Source organism: Phascolarctos cinereus, unplaced genomic scaffold, assembly GCF_003287225.1.
Source record: "Phascolarctos cinereus isolate Bilbo 61053 unplaced genomic scaffold, phaCin_HiC Scaffold_3;HRSCAF=262, whole genome shotgun sequence".
NCBI lineage: Eukaryota > Metazoa > Chordata > Mammalia > Diprotodontia > Phascolarctidae > Phascolarctos > Phascolarctos cinereus.
This window is the reverse complement of record NW_027555736.1, coordinates 196,482,604-196,507,976: the sequence shown is the minus strand read 5'-3', so window position 1 is coordinate 196,507,976 and position 25,373 is coordinate 196,482,604. Positions and strand designations below refer to the sequence as shown.

The window sequence follows — 25,373 nt, the reverse complement described above, 5'->3', positions numbered from 1 at the left end:
AGCCACTATGGTGATTATGTTCTTAAACCTCTATTTATATTGGACTAATCCAAGGATTCTTAACCTTTTATGTGTATGTAATGAAGGCGAAGCTTATGGATCCCTTCTCAGAACAATATTTTAAAATACATAGGATTACAAAGGAAAACAATCATATTGAAATACGGTATGAAGAAAAATGTAAACAAAGTTCACAGCTCCACCGTTAAAAACCTCTGGCATACTCTAGAGCTATATGAAGCCTAAACTTTTCTCTCTGCAGCCATTATAAACTGAGACTACACTTTGAAGCAGAGTTAATAATAGCAGGTGCCACCTGTTGGGAAGTTTTTTGGTTTTTTTAGAAGGCAGGTATTTTTTAAAAATAATTTTATTGTGATTAACCACAAAGACTTTCTTTAAGCTAAGGAAGCAATTTTAAAGTTCTGACACAAATGGAGGAAAAAATAAGCTGGGTTAGACAAGGCCATTGGGGACCTCATGTCCTAGAACTTCTCGGGGGCCCAAGGAAAATAGCGAACAATTTGGAATTCTGTGACCATAGGAAGTATAAGTGAAAAGACCCATTATTTGGTTATTGCTGTGACTCTTGTCCTGCATGAGCAATAGCAGCAGTTGCGGATTTTGTCTTTGGTTCTGGAGAAAGTAGCAGGGCAGAGGAAAGTTGTATGTAAATATAGGAAAGGTTCCTGGGGTCTCTTTGGTGTCTTTTAAAAAGTCCAAGAATCTTGCCTATTGAAAAGACTGTTGAGCTTCTATCTGAATATATGTGAAATCCAGAGGAGCAAAAAGCAAGGCCATTGCATTAACCTTTTGTACCACTGCACCCATTTTTCTGTCATTTATTGTATCATTTTTCTTGAAAAATCTTATTGGAAGTGTGCTTGGAAATGCTACTATACATAAGACTTATGCTTTCACAGGAAGTGCTATTTTCTGTAATTTATAACTCAGGCAGTTACATATGCTCTAGCCTAAACTCATCATTTAAGGTCTCATATTCAGAACCCTTTCATTCCCTACTCTAGTGCCAAAGTCACATAGGTAGTGTCAGGGCCAGGATTCAAACCCACTCCTCCGATTTCAAAACCAGTGGTCTTTCTCACTACAACACTCTGCCTCTCACATACTCAGCTTCAACCTGACAAAGAATGACAAGAGACCTTTCCACTCATGCTATGGCTTTGTGACAATACTCTAAATAACTCTATTTTGACCTTGTCCTAATCCCATGCTTCACTGTCATCTTAGAGAGCTCTCTGGCTGATAACTCATCATCTTCTAGAATCAGTAACTTGTCCAATTCTAATCTCCTCCCACGTGGTATATCCCTCCAATTGCAACTCTCAACAATCACTAGAATACTGCTTCAATGAGACTGAAGCCCAAAATCAGACTGAAAGGCTTTATCTTCCTTGGGACTATATTAGCTCTAGAACGTATGAACAAAGTCTTAGCTTGATAATTTTTTTTATCCCCACAGCATTTTGCACAAAGTGCCAAGTATTTATTGAACAAACCTACAATTCTACTAATAACTCAATAGCTCACATAAAGTATTTTACATACATCCTCTTATTTACTCTTCACAACAATCCTGTGAGATAAGATTATCCCCACTTTACAGGGGAAGAAACTGAGACTCAGGTTGTGTGACTTACCCTTTGTGACACTTAGCATCTAAGTTATAGGAACCCCGGTCTCCCTAACCAATTCCACTACTCTCTCCACTATGCCATAAGACTAGTGTATGGTCTTCCAAGCCAGTGGCCAGATAACTTTTAGCCGTATTTACTCGCAGCCTTTAAACTCAAGATCCTAATAGAATATGTAACTAATGAACTTGAATGAGGAATTGTGTCTCTCTAGCAAATACCCACTGGTTTTATATGAAAAGAAGATGGTGGGTTGCAGGGGTACTTAATTAGAAAGTATTTACCAGGAATAGATGATTTCTTAAGTTTGTTCTTATTATAGATTTACAACGTTATGAAGTTTGGTGTTGGGAACTTATACCCCCTTATCATTTACACATTCAAATATCTTAGAGTTAGGAAGAACCTAGAGATAATTTTGATTAATCTACTTGTTTTCAGGAAAGAGATGGGGGGCAGCTAGGTGGTACAGTGATAAAGCTCTGGCCTTGGAGTCAGAAGAACCTGAATTCAAATCTGGCCTCAGACACCTGACACTTACTAGCTGTGTGACCCTGGGCAAGTCATTTAACCCTGACTGCCTCACCAAGAAAAAAAAAAAGAGATCTTATATCTTATATATAGTCTCCATCAGAGAAATTCAAATTGCCCCCCAAAAGGGGTGGCTGCTAACAGACTAGAATTCAAGGACAAATCATAATGCCCTTTTCTACAACCTAGGAAAAATAGCATTTGAAACACCTAGAAATTCAAGGGAAAAAAATCCAAAAAAAAAAAAAAAAGAAGCTAGTTGTGAAGTACATGGCCTCAAATGTCTATGCACAAAATTTAGGCAATAGACAGGGTGGACTAGAGGGCCAATTTAGGGAGGGGAAATTAATCTTATTATCACTGAGATTTGATTGGATGTGGCACAACTGGAATATGGTTCTGCATGGGCATACCTTGTTCAAAAGAAAATGAACTGGTAAAAGTTGGGGAGAAGTAGCATCCTATATTTAAAAGTTATACTCATGTTTTGGAATTCAGCAACAGGAAGGGGAAGTATGGTAGAAAGCATTTTTTGAAGATTAATAAAGGAACAAAAATAACATGTACCCGAGATTTGTGGAAAACAGATTTTAAATGGTTGAGAGGAAATATAGATAGAACTTCATAGACTAAAATTCTAGATGTGGGGAGTCATCCTAGGAATGACGAGAAACTCAAGAATTAAATTCTATAGACCCAAAGAAAAAGAATTCTGATATGGGGGGAAATGGAGTTGTTTTCTAAAGAGACAAATCAATGTGGATGCAGAGAATTAACCATTTTTTATTTTTTCCCCCCCGAAGGTGGAGGGACTTGTTCTTTATTTCAAAAGACATTGTGTCAATTTTCAATATCAAAACACTTGCACCATTAGTTCCTTTCTCCAGACTGGCTCCCAATAGACCACACCAAAGGAAAGCATATTTAATCCAATAAGCTGCATGATGCAAACCTAACACAGACCTCACAGAAACCTCGCAAAAAATAAAATAAAATAAAAGGAATTAAAAAAGATCAGCACGCTGCCAGCCCATACACAGCAGACAGAGCACTCACAGCCAGATGGGAGTGGAGGTGGGTGGGGGTAGTCCTAGTGCTCCCCACCTGAGAGAAAGTGTCAAAAACAATATATATAAAATTTTTTTAAAAAGTTTTATACACAAGCTATTCAAGAGTTCTCCAGCACCGAGTGATACAAAGCACAATGAGATGGCACCTTTAGTGATAGCAGCTTCAGACCCAGGAATGGGTAATGAGATGAATTTCACTTGGCTAATCCGTGGCAAAAACATTATTTTTCAAAGAAAGTGAAGTGGGGAAAGGAATAGGCACGCCAATTTCCGGGACAGAGGATCCATTCTGTGAGTGAATGAGGAGAGGGAAGACAATTAGTCTCAGAGGTCCTGTCCATTTAATTTGCTTGTTTGCAACCGATGCAAATGTTAAGAAAAAAAAATGGGAAAAGGAAAAAAAAAAAAAACCACCCCAAGATACCTAAAAGGCACTTTTTTGGCAAACACCTCCTGGGATGACGTTTCTGGTCTGGCTGGTGCTTGGTACAAAACATTGAGGTTTCCTATGGTGGAGTATTTTCTTGGCTGTGTTTAGCTCCGAGTAGGGCAGGCTAACACCTCTTTCCCTCTTCCATGGAAGACAGGGCATTGTTTAGGCAGAAAGATTTACCATCTAATAGGAAGAAAAGTGATTAGATGCAGCCTAGGAGCTGGGGAATTATCTGGAGTGTCTTACAAACGGTTGCTACGACAACAAAAAAGGTAATTTCGAAATGTATACATCATACAACATGCTTTTAAAGAGACCATTGCATTGTGTTCATGTTCCCTTAAATGTTCCCAAAAGTGCTCAGTCTTCAGCCCATCCAGGATCTCTGGGGATGCTGCAGAGACAGTTTGGTGAAATTCACATGGGGAGTCCGGGCGGGGGAGAGAGAGGTTTAGCCAGGACCCAGAGAAGAAAGCAGCCTCCAGGTTAAAGATCAACCCTTAGTTTAAAGGTCAGCTTCAGGCAGGCTGGCCTCCAGTGAAGTCAGAGTCAGTGGAAGTAACTACGACCAGGTGGGGCTGGGGGCGGGGAGGGTTTCTACATCTCATTCAGGTCAAGCAGAGTCTGGGCCAGCATCTTCTGTGTGTGAAGGTGAGCCTCTTTGGTGCATTTCAGTTTACCTTCCAAGTCTTTAATTGTCTTTTCCATCTTGGCTACTGAACTCTCTGCAAACTCAGCACGTGTCACTGCCACCTTGAGTTTATCATTCAGAACTTTTATATCCTCCTCATATTTGTCTTCTTTCTGAGAACACTTCTCTTCAGCAGCATTTGGGTTCTGGTCCATCGGTCTGATCTGCTCTCCCGCCTCCAGGTGATGGGACTCAGCCCGCTCGGGCAGCTCTTCCGTGCGCTCCAAGTCCCTCTCAATGATCAACCTGCGGGCCATCTCCTCAAACTTCGAGTTTGTTGCCTCCGCGATGTGCTTAGCCTCTTTCAGTTGCATTTCTTGCAGTTCTATCTTTTCATCATCCTTCATGGCCTGATTTTCAATGACCTTCATACCTCTCTCATTCTCACTTGCTGCCTTCTCTGCCCCCTCTAGCTTCTGCAGAGTGGTCGCCAGGCACTCCTGAGCTATGTCCAGCTCCTCCTCAACCCTGTGGATCCACCGGCTCAAGGAAGCCACCTCAGCCTCAGCCTGTTCCCAGGCCAGCTTCTCCCCTTCCACCTGCCGCTGCAGACTCGCGGTCCTCTCCTCGGCATCATTGGCCTTCTGCTGCAGAATCTGAAGTTTGCGCTTCATGGGCTCGTAGCTGGCGATCCCAGTCATGGTGCCTCCTCCGCTTGGTGCTACTGCCGCTCCTCCTCCCTTAACAATTTTTAAAAGAAATATTCATAAAACAGAGGCAAGGCCAGGTAACAGAGGATGACATAGTACTATAAGAATAGGGGCAGGAGTCTTAAAGTGCAAAACGTACCAAAGCTGGCAAAGAAAATTAAGGACAGCAAAATGGGATTTAATATATGTTGGTGAAAAGAGGAGGATAAAAAAAGAAAGAGAACCACTACAGGATGGAGCTAACCAAGAACATGGAGAAGGCAAAGTCAGTGAATTCTGATTTTGCATATTTTTTCCCCTACCCAAGAGAATGACCTTTGGCCTCGAAAGGATAGTATAAAAATGGCTACAAGATTAATACCAAGATAAATAAGGAGCTATTAAAAGGGAAAATGTTGTTTCGGTTTTCAAAAAACAGAAGGGAATACTAAAGACAATAGGCCAGTGAAATATACTTTGATTCCTGGAAATAGTCTAAAGTGTATTATTATAGTGACAACATGTAGAAATTCTTACAGCTTTTCACCTACCATTTTCAATTTGCACCCAGTGAAGAATTCCAGCATCCAAATACATCACTTCACCTGTGAACTCATCAATGTGGGTATTCCTTCTAATGTTTAGAATTCAGAATCCCTTCCATGCCTGCCAATCCTATGCAATTCTTATTCAAGTACTCCCATAAAATAGTATTTGAAACCAGCATTCAGGGGACCTTCCTCACATTACCTTGATATGATGTGGGCATCAATGGAGCATGAGGTCTGACAATCATTTATCCCTCCTTCTTGTTAGCCCCATATCTTTTTCTAATAGTATATTTTTGATGATATACTTTTTGTACTTCTAGGTACTTCCTCTTTTTAGATGTTTTGCATCCTGTTCATGCCCACAATGTGTTTTTCTTTTGCCTTGTGAGTGATTTTAAACTTCAGCTCTTCATGTATTGCATAACCCCTAGCCATGCATGCAACATAAACTGGCAGGACACAGGAGTTTAATAGGATGGACCTTAGTTTATGAGAGAAGTTGGGGGTCACTAAAGGAATCAAGCAGTTTTCCAAGGAGAGGCCAGTTCATTCTTCTCTTCTTGTTCAATTCTAGGTCCAGCCCATTGTCCACTGGCAGTATCTGTCCAATACATATGCACTAAAGGATGAGCTCTTATTGACATCAGCAAAATGGAATGATATCTAGAAGAGCTATTAGCCATCAAAATTACATTCTAGGAAAGGCAGTCTCTGCTTAAAGGGGGATAAAATGTCATTCAAATTCTTATGGACTGTCATTTTATATTTCCTTAATTCCATGTTCTCATCCTTATACGCATTCTCTCTAACAATGCGGATCACAACCTGTTCACACCTTTTCGTCCTATGCATCTCTTATCTGTTTTCTTTCATAAACCCTCCATAAAGAGTCTACCCAAGGTCCTGGTGGCTTTCTTGTGGATCTTTTGGCATTACTAGGGTACCAATGCAGCTATTGGGCCATATACCTCTTCTTCCCATTAAAAGAGCAGCGCACCTTCTTTTCCAGTCATAAAACTCTTGGATACCTTTTATACCACTTCTTTTATGCAAGTCCTTACGTGGTCACTGAACCACGTAAGTGTAAAATAGTAGGCCACAAGAACCACGGTGGGGTGCTATGCCACTTCCAAGGAGATGATGCCATTCCTTTAATGTCACTTTGATGGATAACAAGCACTCAACATTCGTCTCTCCCTTGTTCTTTCGGTCACCTGCAATTTTGCTTCTTTAAAGACTATGTTGTTCTATGATTTTCAACCATGTAACATCACTAATAATTTGAAATAGTTTCAGTCCATGAGGTTCACTAAAGTCATTGAAATGCTGTTCTTACCCCAATTCTACTTTATATTTACCTACCATCCAGCAACAACAACAAAAATTATGGCTGTAATTTTGAGGCAGTGACAAAACATATACTTTGCCAAAAGAAAAGATCAAATTTATACTAGGGTAGAAATAGTGAAAATCCTGTTGGCACAGACAGGATGGGATTGGGGATAGATTCTCTATCCACATCCTCTTCCCCTTAGACTTTCTGAGAGAGGAAAAGAAAGTCGGGTTTATGCCAACGTGGAAACGACCATTTTGTTGACTCCCATTGATTCGTGGAACTGGTTGCTGATCTACTTTACCAAATCCAGAAAATCTAACCTGGGTATCTCTGTGCTCCCTAGAATCTTGTTAATGCCCAAAGGAAGAGTCTGAAATTTCCTCAACCAATAAGCAAATATTTTTAAACGCCTACTATGTGCCACATTAAAATACTAATTTTGTGATTTTAATAATATCTAATTTAGGGGCAAAAATGATTATTTTAGACAGAAATATTGTTTATTGACTACAAGTTAATTTAGTTCATATAATTATTACATAAAATTATAGAAATTAAGGTAAGGGATACTTAACATTAGATTATATAATGAAATTAGCTATTATAAGAAATTTAAAGTTAAATTGCTCCCTGTTTTCTTATCTCCAAATTTGTGCGTTCCAGGGTTGTTTTTTATTTCAATGTGAATTTTTAAAACACTCAGGGACATAGGAAGACAATCTCTTTCCTCAACTCTTCTCAGATTTTTCCCCTTGTGATTAATCAGAGATGGAGGTGTACTAGCGACTGCATGTACTATGTACCGTGCTCTGGGGTATCTCCATTTCCAAAAGAGAAAACAGAAATCTACATTACATAGCGATCAATAAGTAATTATCTTCAGCCTTCCAGGTGAACTTAAATAGGTAGGAGAAGTTAAATCAAAATCTCCATAGCAGCCTTCTGAATCAACTCTTGTTTATCTCAGTTGGGGCCTACTATATAGCTCTACCAAAGAGCCCTATACGGTTGCTCTATACATGGGAGAATTCTCCCCCATCCTCTACTACAGTGTAATCTTACTTTATTCACCCAGAATGATCCTGACTAGAATAGCCTCCTATAATCCTCACCCTACTCTGCATAAGAAAAATGATACACATATATAATATTTCCCTAAATAAAGTTATATTATTGGGAAGATACTACTGTTTATTTAAAATATAATAATTTATCCGATTCCTCTGAGTTTTTCTGCCTTAGGACAATTATTTCTTCTTCCATATGAAAATTCCTACTGAAGGCTATAGAAAATTGGGAAAACATAGAGGAGGAGGTTATGTCCCTGTTAAGGTTTTGATACCAGTACAATTTGATCCTCTCAAAGGGAAATCAAAATACTCTCTGAGAATAGTATAAAGCTCTTCATGTAGAAGATGAAACCACCATTTACCACCATCAAAGCAGGTTCTTAGAGTTTTTTTTTTTCTAGTAGTGAGGATGGAATTACAATGATACAGCTACATGGTTTCCCTCTGGTGACCAAGGTCATGTATTTGTAAGATGGCTGGCCTGGGTTAGGGCTATTGTCTGTGGCCTTGGAAAAGACAGCAGCTAATCAGCCCACATGAGAATTGAACCCTTGACCTTGGCCTCATTAGTCTGGTACTTGAACCATTTGAATTAACCTTCCCTCCATCAACCTCTCCAAGTTGCCATGTGTTACATCACCACATCATTCTAGTGCTTGACCCAATTGAATTAACCTTCCTTCCATCAACCTTTCTGTGCTACCATGTGTTACATCAGCGCATCATTCTTGTATTTAAACCAATTAAATTAACTTTCCTGCCATAAATCTTTCCAGGCTACCATGTATTATATGAGAGGCATCAAACTCCTGCTTGCCTGGCAAAACCCCCAATACAGCCTGAACCATATTACAGTTGGGAAATGTTTAACAAAATAAATAAAAATACAATAAAACAGAGATAATGTTAATTTGTGGTTTTCTACATCAATTGGAAGCCTGTAGGGCTCAGTTTCTATTTGAGTTTGACACCATTATATTGTATTGCTACAGAATCTTAACAAAATTTTGGAGTATACTGACTAGATGAAGAGGAAAAACTGACAAGGCCCATAACAATAACAAAATGAAACCAAACCAATATTTCATAGAAAGGCATAAACTATCATGTTCTCTCTGTGGTGCTAATACTAGTGTGGGAAGTTTGTTTTTTAACTTCAGAATTAGTTTGCTCTTCTTCTCCTTATCTCCATTGATGGTACATGTATTTTGGCTTCTCTTATTATCTTGGCTATAAATTAAGTATTTGGAGAGAGATCAAGAAAGTAAACGAACCTGTATTCAAGATTATAGGATGTTATTCTTAAGTCTTCATGCTATCTCTGAGATAGAATAAGTAAACATATATTCACATGATGCCATAATTTGCATCTTGAAGCAGCACAGTTTTTATTCTGTTTAATTACAGGTAAGGGGGGCAGCTAGGTGGTGCAGTGGATAAAGCTCTGGCCTTGGAATCAGGAAGACCTGAGTTCAAATCTGTCCTCAGACACTTGACACTTACTAGCTGTGTGACCCTGGGCAAGTCACTTAACCCCCACTGCCTCACCTAAATAAATAAATAAATAATAATAAAAAAATAATTACAGGTAAGGATTCTGACCTCTAGTTACTTGTTTTCAAAATGAAGGAATTACTGAAATGGGATGCAGCAGATCCTAAGAGCATTTTCCATAGGCGACGAGCAGAAAACTGAAAGCAGGAGCGAACTGTCAAAAAACCATGAGTTAACATGCAACCTTTCAGAAATACCATCAAAGTCAAAATGCACTCACACAAGGCAGCTAGATTTTCAAAATGCAGTTTAAAAGAATATCCAGCACAGCTGTTCAGTTTGCTAACTACTGATAGTGTCTCCCATATCATGAGCCTCTTCTGCTTAGGAACGACAGAGGCAGTAGCTAGTGCCAGTTACCCTGTTGTCTGAATCCTCCAGGGAGCAAAACACAGTTTGGTGTCTTGGGATCCCAGGACTTAGTGATTTTGAAAGGCAAAGCTCTGATATCTCTTCTGGGGAAAAAAAAAATAAGAGACTATTTTCAGCATGTCTTCAGGGATACACACCGGAGGTATTTTATAAATTCACAGGTATACTGACTTCAATTCCCATTCAAGGAAGAAGTAGAGTTAAAGGACAAAATCCAGAAATGCAATTTAACAACTTATAATTAAAATGCACTTAATCATAATTCCATGGGAAGAGCATAATCCTGCCTCTACCTAAAAATCAGAGCTGAACTGTGTCAATAATCTAGTCACAGCTCCCACAAGTCTGAAAATCATTTTTCAGAATTCATTTACTGTAGCACCATATTTCTCGTAGATTTACTTATAAAACTCCCTAATTATGTATGAAGCCCAAAGTATAGTTTGGTATCTGGATTTTATAGAAGAAAATGTCTTGTAATATTCAGATGTTTAGACTATATTCCACTATAAGTAATATTACTGTGTTTCCCAAAAAAATGTAATCTTAAAGGGGGGAGGGAGGGGGTAGAGGATGAATTTAATTATTCATGGCTTCAGTGGCAGGGGGTTGGGTGGGGGAACAACCACTCCTTTGTTTTTACTGACATTTCTGCCATGCCAAAATTTTCAGTGTCACAGAATAGGAAAATGGCAAAGGTTTTTGGAAAAATCTGCTGTCAAGTCAAAGAGGAATTCAAGTGAATCAACGGGGAAGTCAACAAAGCTCAGCAAAGCCACCATTTCAAACATGATTTAAAAATAAAACAAAACAAAAAAGCAAAACCAAATAATAAAAACCAAACAACAATCACAACCACCATCCAAGTTCCTCTTATTTAATTGATGTGGGATGGAGGGGAAGTAGAAGGGTAGAGGAGTGGCCTATAAAATACATAGGCCTAAACACTACATTAGAAAATTTGTCAATTCAAGCTACAGCATATGGAGTTAGTCATGCACATGTCTACAACAGCCACAAGGTGGCAAAGTATACAAATCTACATCTTTGAAATTATTTCCATCAATAATCAGAAGTAAAAAGAGCCTTTCTATTTTTTGGCATAAATTGACCTACTGATCATATATAGATAGTTCTAAAATTATGGAATCATTCTAGAACCCTAGCTCCTCTATAATAGTTTTATTTTACTGCATTCTTAACTTGATTGGTTATTTAGAATATTTTTATCATGAGAACTGGAAAAATTTTGAAAAGCATTTTTTTTAAATAATGTATCTCATTTAAGCCTCACAACAATCCTGTAGGTTGTTACTACAAAGGTTGAGTAATTTGACCTTGTTTGAGGTGGGATCTGGGTCTAAGATCTGACTATGTCTGGCAAGCTACACACTATTTCATACTGCATTTGCTATATTTGGATAGTAAAGATGAAAAGATTGATTCTCTAATTAGAGATTACGTGAGAAAAATTACTAAAACGTTCATACTCTGAGACTCAGTACTAGGTGTGTGTGTGTGTGTGTGTGTGTGTGTGTGTGTGTGTGTGTGTGTGTGTGTGTGATCAGCAAAGGAGGTCAAAGAAGAATCTTAAAGATACCAAAACAATGAAAGCAATACCTTTTTATGGAAACAAAAAAAAATGGAAACGAAGATGGGGTCCATAAAATGGGCTTAGCAAAGGATGTGATATAAAGGTAACAGAAACAATGACCGTGCAGATATCAGAGAAATTTAGAAGACACACACAAACTCATACTGAACAGAACCAAGAAAATATGCACAATAATTAAATAACGTAAATGAAAATAATACAAAAAATTAGAATTCAGATGAATGAAATGATAACTCTTGATTCCAAAAGACTGAAATAGGAAACATTTCCCTTTTCTCAACAGAAAGATAGTGGAGTATGGAAGCAGAAGACATTATGCATTATCAGACATGGCTGATACATTGCTTTGCTGAACAGTTTCTCTTTGCTACAAGAGAGAATTCTGAAGTTAGTACAGGAGGTATAGGGAAGTGACAGAGAAATATAATATGAACAATACATTTTGGAAAGATTGTTTTTTCCTCTTAAAAGATATTTCCCTTTATTTTGTATGCAGAAGCAAATATATGAATACAGAGATAGGGAGAAACAGTTCAATAATTCAAAACTAAGTGCACTGTGTGATTAAAAACATAATTATAATACATGTGTTAAAAATGGTCTAAGGAGGCTAGGTTATCAGTAAGAACATAAATTATTACTGAACTTTTATTAAAATATTATTTTGGGACCAATTAAGGAAATAGTTTGGATAAATAAATTACACTTGATGAGATGGTAAAGACCAATCCAGGGTAAACCCTTGTTGACACAAGGCTTCCCCTGCCTCCAGCACTCCTTCCCTTCCCAAGCTAGCCAAACAAAACTTTTTCAAATTCTATTCTTCAGATTCTCTTGCTTATTGCTTCTGTGGAGGAGACTTGATCAGTGTCTCCCATGCTTAATTAATTCTGCATTAGACAAACCAGTCTTGTAAATTAAAGCCTTGAAAGCATTTCTATGCAATTAACAACTCTTCCTGGGTGCAGTGGGGAATACTAAGTAGAAAAAAAACCCAACCTAAATCCAGCCACAGGGAGAAAAAAAATGTTAATATCCTCTGGAGTTTAAGAGAATTTCCCTTATAATCGTTAGTAGAAAATTAAAGCTGGATAGTATTATTTTTTTAGTTAATGTTAGAAATTCCAGAAAAAAAAAAGACTCATTCTCCCAAAATTCTACTGCTTTCCAAAGTGTGGATAAATCAAAGGCAGAAAAATGGCTTCCCTCCTTTTCCTGTTTCTTTTCTTTCTTCTTCAGTTTCCTGCCCTTCTAAGAAGAAAAAACTTTATGGATTCTGGAGAAATAATGAAAACTAAAAACATTTGAACTTAAAAAAAAAAAATTAACCACCACCTAAGCAGGACCTATGACTTGTCCTCAGACTTGAAGATAGCTTGTAAATTGATCTTCTTGTTCACCAATCAAACCTAGCTAAGCACCTTCTGACTGCTTTTTTCCCCCCTGCATTGCTTCTTCTTTAATCCATTCTTTCTTCTTGCAATCTGTACTTATGAAAGTGTGCTGTAGGTACCTGGGAAGAAATAAATATAAGGATAGAAAGGAAGAGAAGAAGAAATTGGGAGACTCAGGAATTTTTCTCCATTGCCATTTAAAAAATGAGACCCACAGCATCAGAGATATAGAAGAACTAGAAAGGGCCTTAGTGTCCGTCTAGTGCAATCTCATAATTTTTACAGATAGGAAAGAGGCACAGAGAGGTTAAATATCCTGCCCATCATTACATAGCTCATATCAGAGAGAGGATATGAACCCAAATTTTCTAGTTGCACCCTGACTCCCAGTCCAGTATTTACTCCCAATGCAACACTGCTTCAGGATACTATTTTTGTCTTTATTTTGTGTTTTCTAGGACCAAGAAGATCTGTTGTCTGTTGTTGCTGTTCAGTCATTTCAGTCATATCGGACTCTTTGTGACCCCATTTGGTGTTTTCCTGGAAAAGATACTGGAGCAGTTTACCAGTTCCTTCGCCAGCCCATTTTACAGATGAGGCAACTGAGGCAAACAGGGTAAACTGACTCGCCCAGGGTCACACAGCTAGCGTCTGAGGCCAGGAAGACGAGTCTTGGCCTGGCACTATATCCATTGCACCATGCAGTTGCCTCAACTTGTTTATGAGCCATTCCCAACGTCTTTCTCAGTTTCTGTAAATATCCCAGAAACAACAATCTGATTTAAGGGCAGAGACCCAGGCACCTGGGCTCTCAGGGGTTTGCATCTCACAGTATGACTATACCATCACTTGATTCATGATTCTTTGAGCTCTAATGTTCCTTCTCAGTTCCTCACCCATGTTCTCCCTGCACATCAGGAAAACTGGATTCTGATCCTGGCTCTTGTACTGACTGATTTTTCAGCTGTGGGCCTATCACTTCAGTTTCCTCATCTATAAACTTAGGAAAATGAGTTAGATGATCTCTAAGCATCCTTCCAGCTCTAGCACATAGGAGTTACTTCATAAGTGTTTGCTGACTTCACTTATTCTGTGTTCTACAATTCTGTAAACAATGGGGATATCCCCACAAATGGCCTCTTTTTAAAAAAAATGAACTCATACTTTCATTAGCATACAGAATTCCCCAGAAATAAAACTCCCTCTATCAATGCAGGTTAGTATGTACTTTGCAACCTTTATAGACTTCTTTGTGGCTTTGAGAAACCTACCCAGGGTCTGAGATCTAGTAGTATGGGTCGTATGGGAGGATTTGAAACACAGTCTTCCTGACTCTAAGGTCAGGTTTCTAGACACTCCTCCATATTTTAAAGTAGTATTCAGTCATTTGGCCCTTTCTAGAAAGAACCAAAAGGGATAACTGGTGAAATGAAAAGAATACTAGATTTGGAATCAGACAAACAGATCCCCCAGATGTGCCTCTGCTATGTACCAACTGTGTGATCTTGGGTTTTTCCCTAGGCCTCAGTTATCTGATGAAGACAGGGACTATACTAAGGTCCGTAGTAGTTCTAAAATCTATCATCCCTAAATCCAGTGACATGTTGCTGATTGGTGGATTTTTTTAAAAAATGAGATTTTGTGCTTCAGTTGTCATCAATAATATGGGCATAAAAACAACATTTTCATTATTTCCCTAGGGAAAAAAGTACTGTGAAAATATATTTTTTTTTCTTAAATCCTTTGGAGTTTAGCCAAAAGTGGATTTAGATATTTCACTATTTGTTCTGGAAATGAGCAAATGAAATGAGCAGCATGTTCTACACAACACTTTCTCAAATGAATATAAATGAATGCAATTAAATGAAATTTATTATTATCTACTAATTCTCTCTAGAGGCAAATAGGAAATCTTTAGATCAAAACTTAGTTTAGAAACTAAGCATGAAGACTTCATGTAGCCTGGGTTAATTACATACTGAATAAAAGCTAATTCAGTTTACTTTGGTTGAACCAATAACTTAGGATTTACCTATGTTATGATTTACATAGGAAAATCCTATAGGAAACTTTATGATTCTTGCTTCCTTTTGGTGCTCAAGCTATGAAATGGAGGTCTTCTTTCCAAAGCCTTGAAGTAACATCACTCTGCGGAAATTACCTTCAGCACTGACAAATATCTCCAACCCAGAAGATTCAGATATATTCAGAAGTATAGCTAGGGCGGGATAACTAGAGCTTTGCCCATGCTGGCAAAGTTTAGAAAATCATGAAAATGTGTGCAGTTCTTCAACAGCACAGAGCAGAGCTTAGCAATTAGTAAAAGATGGCTAATTAAAATATGAAGGTAATAGATGGGATCTAGAATAGGATACCCCTCTAATTGTCACCTCCCTGAGGCAGTGTCCTTACAAGTGGCCTCCCTTCTGTGTCCCTATACTTATGTATTACATACACACCCACATTAAAGTGTATGTTTTGGGTTTCATGACTAGAAAGTGATCTGTGATACTTGTCCCAAGCATAAAGATTTGTAGTTATGATGCCTAGTATATTTCAACTTTCTAATTGCAGGATAGCACATTCACTTAAAAAAAACCTGGGCAATTCACAGAAGATAATTTCATTAAATCTCATTAATACACAACCCACTTATTTTTGATCAGTGGATATGGAGATGAGGGGGAGTGATGCAGGGAGAGATATGGAGAGGAAAAGGAGGAGACAGGTGATTAGAAGAAAAAGGCATACCACTAAGTAGACCCTAACAGGAACAATCTGTGAGGATATCAATTCAATCCCATTTCTGATCAGAAGGGTATCATTTACTTTTGTATAGGTCCAAATTTACTTTTTAATGCCTATTATGAAATGGTTGCTATGCCACTTGCTAGTCGCTTGACCTTGGGGAAATCACTTTCTCTGGGCTTCAGTTTCATGGAATTACAAAAAAAGATTTTGAGTTTGAAATGACCTAAATGACTCTCTAATTCAACCCATTCATGAAAGGAGATCCCACTGTAACATCCTACATAAGCAGGCATCCAACTTCTGCTGAACATCTCCAAGGAGAAAGAAAACCACCATCTCTTAAGTCAGTACATTTCAGTTTGGACAACTCTAACTGGATCCAACTCTAATTGGATTTGACAACGCTAATCAGGAACTTTTTTCCTGACATTAAGCCTAAATTCAATTCTTTACAACTTCTATGCATTGTTCTGTTTTCTGGGGCAAAGTAGGAAAAGTCTGACCTCTCCTCCATGTGATAGCCCCTCAAATATTTGAGCACAACTATCATTCTTCTCCCCCGCCCCCGTCCCCCCAGCTTCTCCTCTCCAGATTAAACATGCCCAGTTACTTCAGCAAGATACTCAAAAGACAAGGTCTCTACAACCTTCAAACTAATTGACCTCCTCTGGACACAATTCTGCTTACCTTTCTTAAACCATACCAGTTTTGTGTTCAGACTCCAGACGAGATAAGAGGAGCACAGAGCACAGTGGGACCATAACCTCCCTATTTCTAGAAGCTATGCCTCTCAATGAACCCCAAGGTCACATTAGCTTTTTTTTTTTAAATTCTGCATCATACTGCAGAATTCTCTGCAAAACGAGGAAGTCAGAGTAGGTGGCTCATTTATTATAGTTTGAAGTCTATCCTCCTTTAAGCAAATTAATCATCATGACTTGATACAAATAGATTGGCTCTTAATTTTTATGGGCGCAAAGAACCCAAAACAAAGTATGTGCCAAATTAATTGGGAAATGGTTAAACACGTTGATGCATAGATATAATAAAACATTATTGTGCTCTAAGAAATTATGAATCTGAAGAATTCAGAGAAATCTGGGGAGACTAACTTAGTAGAGGTATACCAAAACCAGTTCATACCAGTTCACAAGAGCTGATTGTTAAATTTTTAGTAAGCATTTAACCTTAGGTTATCAGCAAATGCTACAAATAAGGGCTTGATTTATGGCTTTAATTGTCTAGCTTTTTGGAAAGTGATAGAACATGTCTTAATCATGCAGATTAAACTTAAAAGTGTCAGGTGCAATTGTTCACAATGATGAACAATGTTATCTCCCTCCAGAGAGAAAATTGATGAACTCTGAGTAGAGATTTAAGCATATTTTCTTTCATTTTCTTCGTTTTTCTTGCTTTTAAGTTTTGTGTGACTTCACATGAACAATGGCTACCATATTTCTTGCCTTCTCAATGGGTGAGTGGGTGCGAAGGAGAGAGAATAAAGAACTTAAAAATCATTAATAATAAAATATGTGATAAATAAAATGCTAAAATATTCAAATTTTAAAATTTTAACTGTGAGGTACATACTTTCCCCCCCCCGCAAGGACAGCTGATCATTAAACATTTACCAGCACAGACTGCCTGACATTTTCTACATGTAAATCCAGATCTATGATTACATAAGCCATAACAGCATCAATAGCACAGTGGGTAGAGTACTGTACATGGAGTCAGGAAAAGCTGGGTTTCAATCCTAACTCTGACTTTAATGCATAGTGAAGCAAAATGAACCATGGGAAAATATACAGGATGACTATAATAATGTAAATGGAATGAGCAAAAACAAAACAACAACAAAAACAAAAAGCCCTGTATTTTTTGTAATTTCTTTATCAGTAGCTTGGCTTTAGAGATAAGAAAATCTACCTCCTTTAAGAGGTTAGGGGCTACGGGTATGGGACATTGCACATACAGGCATAGTTTCCTTTATCTTGCTTCACAGATACTGCATTTTTTTTACAAATTGAAGGTTTGTGGCAACAGTGCCTCCAGCAAGCCTATTGACACCATTTTTTCCAGCAGCATGTACTCACATCATCTCTCATATTTTGGTAATTCTCACAATATTTCAAACTTTTTCATTATGATCTGTCATATGATGTGTTGATCTTTAATGTCACTGTTGTAATTGTTTTGTAATTTGTAATATTGTAATTTCTGCCTCGAACCATGCTCATATAAGACTGTAACTTAATCAATAAATGTTATGTTTTCTTACTGCTTCACTGAGAGACCATTCCCCATCTCTCTCCCTCTCCTTAGGCCTCCCTAAGACACAACAATATTGAAATTAGGCCAATCAATAATTCTACAATGGCCTCTAAGTGTTCAAGCTAAAGGAACAGTCAATCAATGCAGCAAACTTCATTGTTATATTTTAAGAAATTGCCACAGTCACCCTAACCTTCAGCAACCACTACCCTGAGCAGTCAGCTACCATCAACATAGAGGCAACCCTTCATCAGCAAAAATATTAAGACTTGCTAAAGGCTCAGATGACAGCTAGCATTTTTAGCACTAAAGTATTTTTAATTAAGGTATGTACATTGTTCTGAGTTTTTTAGACATAATACTATTGCATACTTAATAGATTACAGTAGAGTGTAAACATAACTTTTATATGTGCTAGAAAACCAAAAAACTCCATGTGTCTTGCTTTATGGCAACATTTGCTCTATTATGACAGTCTAGAACTAAACCTTCGATATCTCTGAGGTGTGCTTGTAATCAATATGTTCTAGTTCATAAATACTTTACACCATCTTCCCTATTTGAATATAAACTCCTTGAGGGCAGAGACTAATTATTGTCTCAGAATCTTTATTACCCGGCACAGTACCTGCTGCATTCTGTAGCAGGTGATTAATAAAGACATATTTGATTGTTTAGTAACACAAAAAGAGATGAAGATTTCTGGTAATGGGGGATCTGTGATTTCATCAATATGGGTCCTTCCTTCAACCTTTTTATTGCTTTCTTTTCCTATGCAATTCTTATCTATGTTCCCCCATAAACCCTTCATAAGGGTCTATACCTAATGTGTTAGAAGGCTGCATTTTCTTTCAGTTCCTTGAAGTACGACCTGTTGTCTCTCATTGTTTAGTACCTCACTGCCTCACCTCCTTTCCTAATCATGCATGTCCTGATACCTTTTTTCCCTCCCACTTCTTGTCAGAATCATTGAGAGGAACTTCTTGCTTTCTGCTTCGGACAAGAGTATCTTCCCACTGCTCTTCTGGCTACTTGGCACATTAGTTCTTTTGAGATGATTGTGTGTTTCATGATCCAGGGCCATATAGCATCACACCAGGAAATGTTGCTAATAAGTCATCATATTTTAAAAACGTTTCAAAAATTTTTTTAAAAATGTTTCAGGACTTTTGGCCTGAAATAAACGAATTGTTTCTATTGACACTTACTAACACAATGCTCTCCCTTTCACCTTGTACCTATCTTCTCTTGTACAACACTACATAAAAGAACACAATCATCTGCTTATGGAAAATGTGCTCTTACAAATACACATCTTGTACCTTCCAAGGTGCAACCAAAGATAAAAGCCAAAACAAGGAAGAGTAAAGAGGCTATGCTCCATTAAATTTCATTTAGTCTCATTGTTTAATATTCATTTGGCTTGTAACCTTTTCCATTAAGTTTGCCCTATTTCTTTTAGACTCTAGAAAGACAGGCTTCAACTTATTTTCATGGCTAATAATTAATAATCAAGAAATCTGGCTCTTGATCTAGACTGGATCCTGACTAAATAATTCTCAATTCATAACCTTGAGCAAATAAATAATGTAATCCCTCAATCCATCAATCACTCTAGCTCTAAAATTTAGTAAATAGATTTTCCTACCTAACTTACAAGATAAATGAAATATGCTTGTGAAATGTTTCAAGATCCTTCAGAAGAAAAGAAAGGATGAAATCTAAACAAATGTAAAATGCTATTATTACCTAGGCACTACTTTTTTCTCCTAGCCTATAAGATAAAGTTTAGAGTTGACTTTATTTTATACTTTGTTTTTAATGAATTAGGAGAATAAAATGTTGAAACAGATATAAAATGAAGCATATGTGGTAATGGGGCTAAAACTTTGTAATTAGAGTTTAAAGCAGCAGTCTGTCCAAGGATAATTGGCTGTAATGATTATGTTTCCATGTATACAAGCCACAATTTCATGAAATCCAAGTACAGCTTGGTTTGCAGTTTCATCCACTGAACATATGCCATATAACTCTCAGCTCTGAGGTAGACTTGGCTTGTTCAGGTGACTGAATGGAGGGAATCCAGTATAAGACAATTAGGTTTGATCCAATAAGAAGGTTAGACTCATCTAGCCCTGACATTCTTGGATTCTGTGATACAACAAGTATCTTTTGGGGTAATTTATCTCCACTCCATTTTTAATATATCACACTAATTTATCTTTGGCATTTTATAAAACAATGTATTCTCCTTTTAATGTCCTTAGCTAAATAGGTATGACTGGACTCCAAGCAAAGATTTCATGAGAAGCTTGTTTATATGTTCTTTGTTACTGAAAAATAAAGTTCTTCAACTCATCTGATCCAAAAATGTTTTCATGATATCTACTATCTAACGGGATTACATTCAAACTTTTTGTTGTGGTATCCAAAGCCCTCTATAATCCCACTCACCCATAACTTTCCAACTTTCTCACAACTGATGAAGATAAACTTTTATTAATATCAATTGGTCCTTGTCACTTATATGCAAGCCAGATTTGTTCTAGTATCTGTAATTTTTCTTGTATTACTATCTCCAATCACAGATGTCCTGTTTCTCCTTAGCCCAAACTCAATTCACTTAATCACTGTATATGCACGCACCAAGAATCACATTTTGTTCAAAAATTTTCATTAAGTGTAGGGCTAAAAGACTGGGGTCGGGATGGGATTTTGCAATGTATCTATCCTAAATTCTACTTTCTATAGTCCCCGATGTCTCTAATGGTGGAGCCAAGTAGATTGCTAACCTAACAAAGGCTATTCACTTTTGAGTTTAGGGATGAAATTGGGAAAAATAAAACATTTGGAAAATAGCATGATGTCTATCCCCGAATAACTTTATTAAACTTTCTTCAATAATTGGGAAGACAAATGGCAAACCACTCCAGTAGCTTTGTCAAGAAAAGCCCAAACTGGGTCACAAAGAATTAGGCATTCAGGATGCAAATCATCCTTAACATTCATCAGTGAAAAAGGTATAGACATTTCTTAAAAAAAATAATTGAACAATTAAAAATCAACTAATTTTAATATCTTTCATTTCTGAATGCATTTCTTTCCCTTCCTTTTCTCCTACAGTGAGACATTCCTCATAACAAAAAAAAAATTTTGAAGAGAAGGAAAAAAAGATCACTTTCACAAAACTAACACATCAACTGCATGTGTATGTGTGCACACGCAATCTACATTCATATACAAGAGTGCAGTTTTATGGGGGTTTTTTGTTTTACTCACACTTTATGGGTTCTACTAAGTTCACTTTGCAACAAGTCATAAATTTTAGGATGCTTTTCTTTATTCATTATAATCATCATTTCTTTTAACATAGTGACATTCAATTATATTCACATAACAAAATTTGTTTAGACCATTGCCGAAATGTTGAATGAATACTTTGTTTGCAATTCTTTGTACCAAAGAACTACTATTATGAATATTTTTAAATATATAGGACCTTTCTGTCTTTGACCTTCTTAGCATATGTATCCGGCAGTAGGATCTCAGGGTCAAAGATATGGACATTTCAGTCATTTACTTAGATAATTTCAAATTACATTCCAGAACAACTAGACCAGTTCACACCATTAATGCAATAGGGTGCTTATCTTTGCACAGACTCTCCCACACTGATTATTCTCATTTTTTAAAAATCATCTTGGCCAATTTGCTGGGTGTCAAGAAAAACCTTAGGGTAGTTTTGAATTATTTTAAATTTACATTGATTTACATTTATATTTACATTAGTAATTTGAAATGAATTTTTCATACAGCTGTTAATTAGTTTGCATTTCTTTTGACAAGTTTTTGCTTATAATCTTCAACCATTTAAAGCCTCAGGGCATGGCTTTTGGCTATTTGTATTAATTCCCTACATATCCAAGGTCAAACACATACCAGGACAATTTTGTTCCCCCTATCAACAACTTCCCTTTTTTGCCTAGCTATGTTGATTGTGTTAACACTAAAGCTTTTCAATTTAATATAATCAAAATTACTTCTTCTGTATTATGTGATTACTTCTATCTTTGTTTGGTTAAGAATACTTCCCCCAATCTTCTTGAAAGTCAGCTTCTGGGGGACAAAACCAAGACGGTGGAGAAAAGGCAGAGAATCACCCAAGCTCTCCCCCAAAACCCTCCAAATACTTTTAAAAATTACTCTAAACAAATTCTAGAGCAGCAGAACTCACAAAAAGAGTGAAACAAATATTCAGCTCAAGACAACCAAGAAGGTCAACAGCAAAGGTCTATTGCATGACCCTGAGAAAGGAATGATGTCGAGCTGCACCAGCACAGACCAGGCTCCAGTAAACCCGGAGCAGGCCTCAGGGGACTGAATCAGCAGGAAAGGACCTGGGTGAGAGAGGAGCACAGTCTCAAGCAGGCTACACCAACACAGTCCCAGCCCCAGCAAACCAGGAGCAGGCCTTGGGAGTGACTGAAGTGGCAGTGACACCTTCTGGGGCTCTCAGCCCACAGATGGTAAGAGGATTGAACAACTAGTCAGGAGATTACAGGTGACTCTTTGCCAGCGCTGAGGTAGGACTCTGTTTCTTTGCCCATACTTGGATCTGGGTTGCTGTCCTGGGGTGAGGAGGAACTCTAGCATAGCTTGTGGCAGAGTGCAGAGGGAACCCTCCTCACAGTTCCAGGGTAGAAAAGAGTGTTTGTGGTCCCTCACAGACCACAGCCCAGACCGGGAGAAAAGTAAACTTCTCTCCTTAGATCATACCACCTTGGAAGAACTGAAAACTTACAGGTCCTTAGAAGTATCTCCGAAAAAATTTGCGTAACACCCCTGAAGCTTGGGGATAGTATGCCTTCCACACTGGAAGCAGAGCCCTACCTTAACAAAGAGTTAAAAAGTCAAGTAATTGGCTGGGGAAATGAGTGAACAACAGAAAAAAAAACTTACTATAGAAACTTACTTTGGTGACAAGAAAAACAGAACATACACTCAGAAGACAACAAAATCAAAGCTCCTACATCCAAAGCCTCCAAGAAAAATATGAATTGGTCTCAGGTTATGGAAGAGCTCAAAAAGGATTCTGAAAATCAAGTAAGAGAAGTAGAGGAAAAATTGAATCACCTACCCAGCAAAACCGAGTGTAATCAATGAGGGGGAAAAATTGGCATTGAATGAGATAGAGGAATTTAATGCACTGTTGAGAAAAGATCAGAGCTAAAAAGAAAATCTGACTTTAAAATACAAGGCTCAAGAGAAGCATGACAAAGTTAACAGGAAAGATAAATCTTAAGGGACTTATTAAAGTTAAATTGTTGACAATCCTATATGGAAAGATGATATCTGTAACTCATAACACCTTTCTCATTATTAGGGTATCTAGAAGCAGTATATATAGATGAGGGCACAGATGTCAGTTGAATATGAAGGGATAATATTTTAAAAATAAAATTAAGGGTCAAAAGAGGAGAGGTAGAATCTCACATGAAAGAGGCAAGCAAAAGCTTTTACAGTAGAGGAGAAGAGGAAGGAGGTGAGAGGGAATGAGAATTGGTCAAAGAAGGAATAACATACACACTCAATTGGGTATAGAAATCTATCTTACCCTACAGGAAAGTAGGGGGTAAGGGGATAAGAGAAGGGTTGGTGATAGAATGGAGGGCAGACTGGGGGGAGAAGGTAATCAGAAGCAAACACTTTTGAGGAGGGACAGGGTGAAAGGAGAGAACAGAATAAACGGGGGGGGGAGATAGAATGGAGGGAATACAGCTAGTCTTTCACAACATGACATTATGGAAGTGTTTTGCATGACTATACATGTATAACCTATATCAAATTGCTTGCCTTCTCCATGAGGGGGGTGGGAGGGAGTGAGAGAATCTGGAACTCAACGTTTTAAAAACATATTAAAAATTGTTTTTTACATGTAACTGGGGAAAAAATAAAATACCAAATTAGAAAAAGAAAGTCAGCTTCCCCCATTTATCTTTCTTCTCTAATTTTCAAAATTACCTCTTTTATGCTTATCTTGTGTTTGTGTAGTTCAGATTTTTAAAACAGCATAATCAGTTCACTAATCTTATTTCTTTTTCTTAAATGTGTAATCTCAGAGTTATGACTTTTCCTCTAAAGACTGCATTAGTGGCATCCCAGAAACTTTATGTTATCTCATTGTTATCATTCTTTCACATTGTTTTTAATTTTTAAAAAACATATTCTTTGGGGCAGCTAGGTGGCACAATGGATAGAACACCAGCCCTGGAGTCAAGAGGACCTGAATTCAAATCTAGACTCAGACACTGACTAGCTGTGTGACCCTGGGCAAGTCACTTAACCCCACTACCTAGCCAAAATAATAACAATAATAATGATAATAATAATAAATAAATAAATAAAAATAAAAACATTCTTTGACCTAGTAATTATTGAAGGTATCATTAGGAAGTATGCATTGGGGGCGGGGGGTATGTGTGTATACACATACATGTACACACATATATGTATTTGGTATTCATTATCATTTTAATGTATTGTCTGTTTGGTATTTTTCCTTTTTTACATTTGTTTATACTTTCATTGTATCCTGGAACAGATTATTTTTGTAATGGTACCACATGGTGCTGAGATTTCTGAATATTTCTTAATGTTTCTATCCAGAAGATAAGTCTTTTAGCAATGAATTACTCAAGTGTTATTTTCATTTCTATATTTTTCTTTGTATTGATCTTTTTTTAGATTTGTCTAGCTCTGAAAGAAACATAAGTTTCCTATGATTATTGTGTTATTCAGCATGTATTTTTACCAATCCAATTGACTTTCATTTTTCTGAATTTAGATATGGTATGTGTGTGTACAGCTGCTATTATCGTTTCACTGTCTATGATTTCTTTAGGCATAATATAGTTCTCCTGTTTATCTTTAATATTGTGAATTTTCATTTTTTCTTTGCTAATAGCATGACTACAATTCCCATTTTTTTAAAATTTAACTGACACATATTACATTTTGTTCTAGCTGCATTTTTATAATGTTTTGTTTTTGTTTTTTACAAATTTTTCTTGTATATAATAGATTGTTGTATTTAGCCTTTTTATCCATTCTCTCACTTTGATTTTAATGGATTGTTCAATCAATTCCCATTTAAAGTTATGATTGGTAGGTTTATGTTTTCCTTTATTTTTTGTATTGATTTTTAAAATTCCCTTCCAATTTTAAGTCAGTACTTGTCCCTGTAATTAGTTTTCCTTATAATACCTGGGTGCTAGACTAGTCCCAAAGCTTCATCCACCTACCTAACTCCTGTTTGTCTGCCTCCTAAAAATTATTTCTCCTCCGTTCTTTCGTTTAGTTATTTACTTCTTTAGCACTCTTATCCCTTCTCTTTTCTCATACAATTAGGTGAAGAGTTAAAAATCTTTCCCCCCCTTTTCAATCCAAC

General features: G+C 37.2%; 1 protein-coding gene and 1 long non-coding RNA gene across 2 annotated transcripts in view; both read right to left on the bottom strand.

Annotated features, from left to right (window-relative positions):
* LOC110220312 (uncharacterized) overlaps positions 1 to 25,373 on the bottom strand; it is a 233,101-nt gene that overhangs the window by 193,064 nt on the left and 14,664 nt on the right. The gene's annotated exons all lie outside the window — the stretch shown is intronic.
* LOC110220311 (tropomyosin-like) lies at positions 3,023 to 5,021 on the bottom strand. Its single transcript, XM_078150636.1, has one exon. It carries the CDS (start codon positions 5,019 to 5,021, stop codon positions 4,287 to 4,289), a length of 735 nt encoding a protein of 244 aa, XP_078006762.1. The 3' UTR covers positions 3,023 to 4,286.

Bases quoted from the DNA above. Each gene is read 5' to 3' on its own strand.
- LOC110220311 (XM_078150636.1), bottom strand. From the start codon at position 5,021: ATGACTGGGATCGCCAGCTACGAGCCCATGAAGCGCAAACTTCAGATT.